General features: G+C 48.1%; 1 protein-coding gene across 1 annotated transcript; it reads right to left on the bottom strand.

The window, feature by feature from the left end:
* Positions 1-22: 22 nt before the first annotated feature.
* On the bottom strand, positions 23-615 carry DFJ58DRAFT_849904 (uncharacterized protein; the record flags this gene model as incomplete). The annotated part of the gene is made up of 3 exons (XM_041393737.1): positions 23-262; positions 323-484; positions 538-615. Coding segments are annotated over 3 exons (480 nt in total), but the record flags the coding sequence as incomplete, so codon positions are not given.
* Between the last annotated feature and the right edge of the window lie 978 nt (positions 616-1,593).

The raw sequence follows: 1,593 nt of genomic DNA on the forward strand, positions 1-1,593 counted from the left end.
GCAAGAAATATGAGCTGTCAACTTTTTCAAACTCGCTCGCCAGTCCTCGCTCGTCGTTCAGCCATTCAGCACCATCATCGGGAAATTTGGGATCATCAGCGTCGTTGGGTGGATTGGAGTTGAAGGGTCTTGGTTGAGGTGGACGGAGTCCAGGGAGTGGAAGGTCTTCAGACATATCCATGTCTGAAGCTGTACGCTTGTGGAAAATAGTTTCGTCCATGTCTCGCCATCGAACAAGCAATTTTTTGGTGGGATTTGCATTCTGCATAGTACGAGTGTGATTCACTGATTTGAGGTTGAGGTGCTAGCCAGAAACACATACCTCAGGTTTGTAACGATGCCACTGTCGAATTTTGATGTGATCTTGAAGTGTCCCAAGGTTTTGATTAGCGCGACGAGGAGAGTTCAACCATGTGATGGTGGACATAGTGTGTTCGTCTGCCATAGAAATAGGAACCGCAGAGAACATTTTGATTGCAATAATCTACACCATAACGGATATAGTCAGTGATAAAGGAACAATGGGAGCATACTCACCGGAAGTACATCAGCAAGTTCATCTCCTGATTTCAGGAGTGCTCGCCAGTAATCCCGCGGGCTCTCATTTGAGCGCATCTTGTGTTGAACGGATCTTCAGCACGGAAATAGGCTTTCAGCTGACTCTGAAGACGAGTGAGCGCTTCTGCAGGAGTCAAGTGCGCAAGTGCAGGGTTATGAGACTCCTCAGGGTCTAGTCGAGCTCGATGATGACTAGGACGGAGGATAATGCAGAATATACTTCCCCCACTTTGTGACGTGGCTGAGCAAATGCAGGTTCTCTTCCGTCCAGCTTTATCTCTACTATTCTTCCTCGCGATCCATTGGATAAATTCGCCGACGTTGCTAAATTCCGAGTCACATGACGCGCATTCCCATTGCCAATCGTAGAACTGTGGGTGTTTGCTTTGTGTGCTTCACCGACAATTTCGCATATGAAGTCGTCGTACCATGCTGAGTCCATGACTTTGTGTAGAATTTTCCGCGCGACAAATGTTACATAGAGTGTTCTTCGTCGATAGAAATGTTTGACAACTGCACGGTTATTACATTACGTTTGCACGCTGTTTCGTGGAGTGATAAGAATGGCGTCGTTCCACATCGGAACAGCAAAATTCGGAATATCACATTCGTCATTGGAGAGGACTAGACGGTGTATGATTGCCAAATCGGCACTCCATCCCAATCCGTCTTAACCACCCCTCAGACAATGTATCCTTCGCCTGCGACGACCAAACTTCCGCGCTGCACAACATCTCCTTCAAAGTCCCCCGCGGAGGGCGTACAGCCCTCGTAAGTAAGAGCGGAGCAGGCAAAAGCACAATCCTGCGCCTCCTCTACCGGTTCCACGACCTCCTCCAACTAGTGATGTGCACAATCCGGCTTCATACGGTACACATAGCCCCACGGACTTGCTGCTGCGGTATTAGGACCTGTTTCAGTGTTTGATCGCTATACGTACCATGTACTATGCGTTAGCTTTATCAGATACCACGCTACCGGGATGGCTTTGTGACAGAAAAAATTTCATGTTTCGAAGTGCAGCACTTAGGTGAG

The sequence above is a fragment of the Suillus subalutaceus genome (assembly GCF_016647625.1).
Source record: "Suillus subalutaceus strain FC151 chromosome Unknown DFJ58scaffold_601, whole genome shotgun sequence".
NCBI lineage: Eukaryota > Fungi > Basidiomycota > Agaricomycetes > Boletales > Suillaceae > Suillus > Suillus subalutaceus.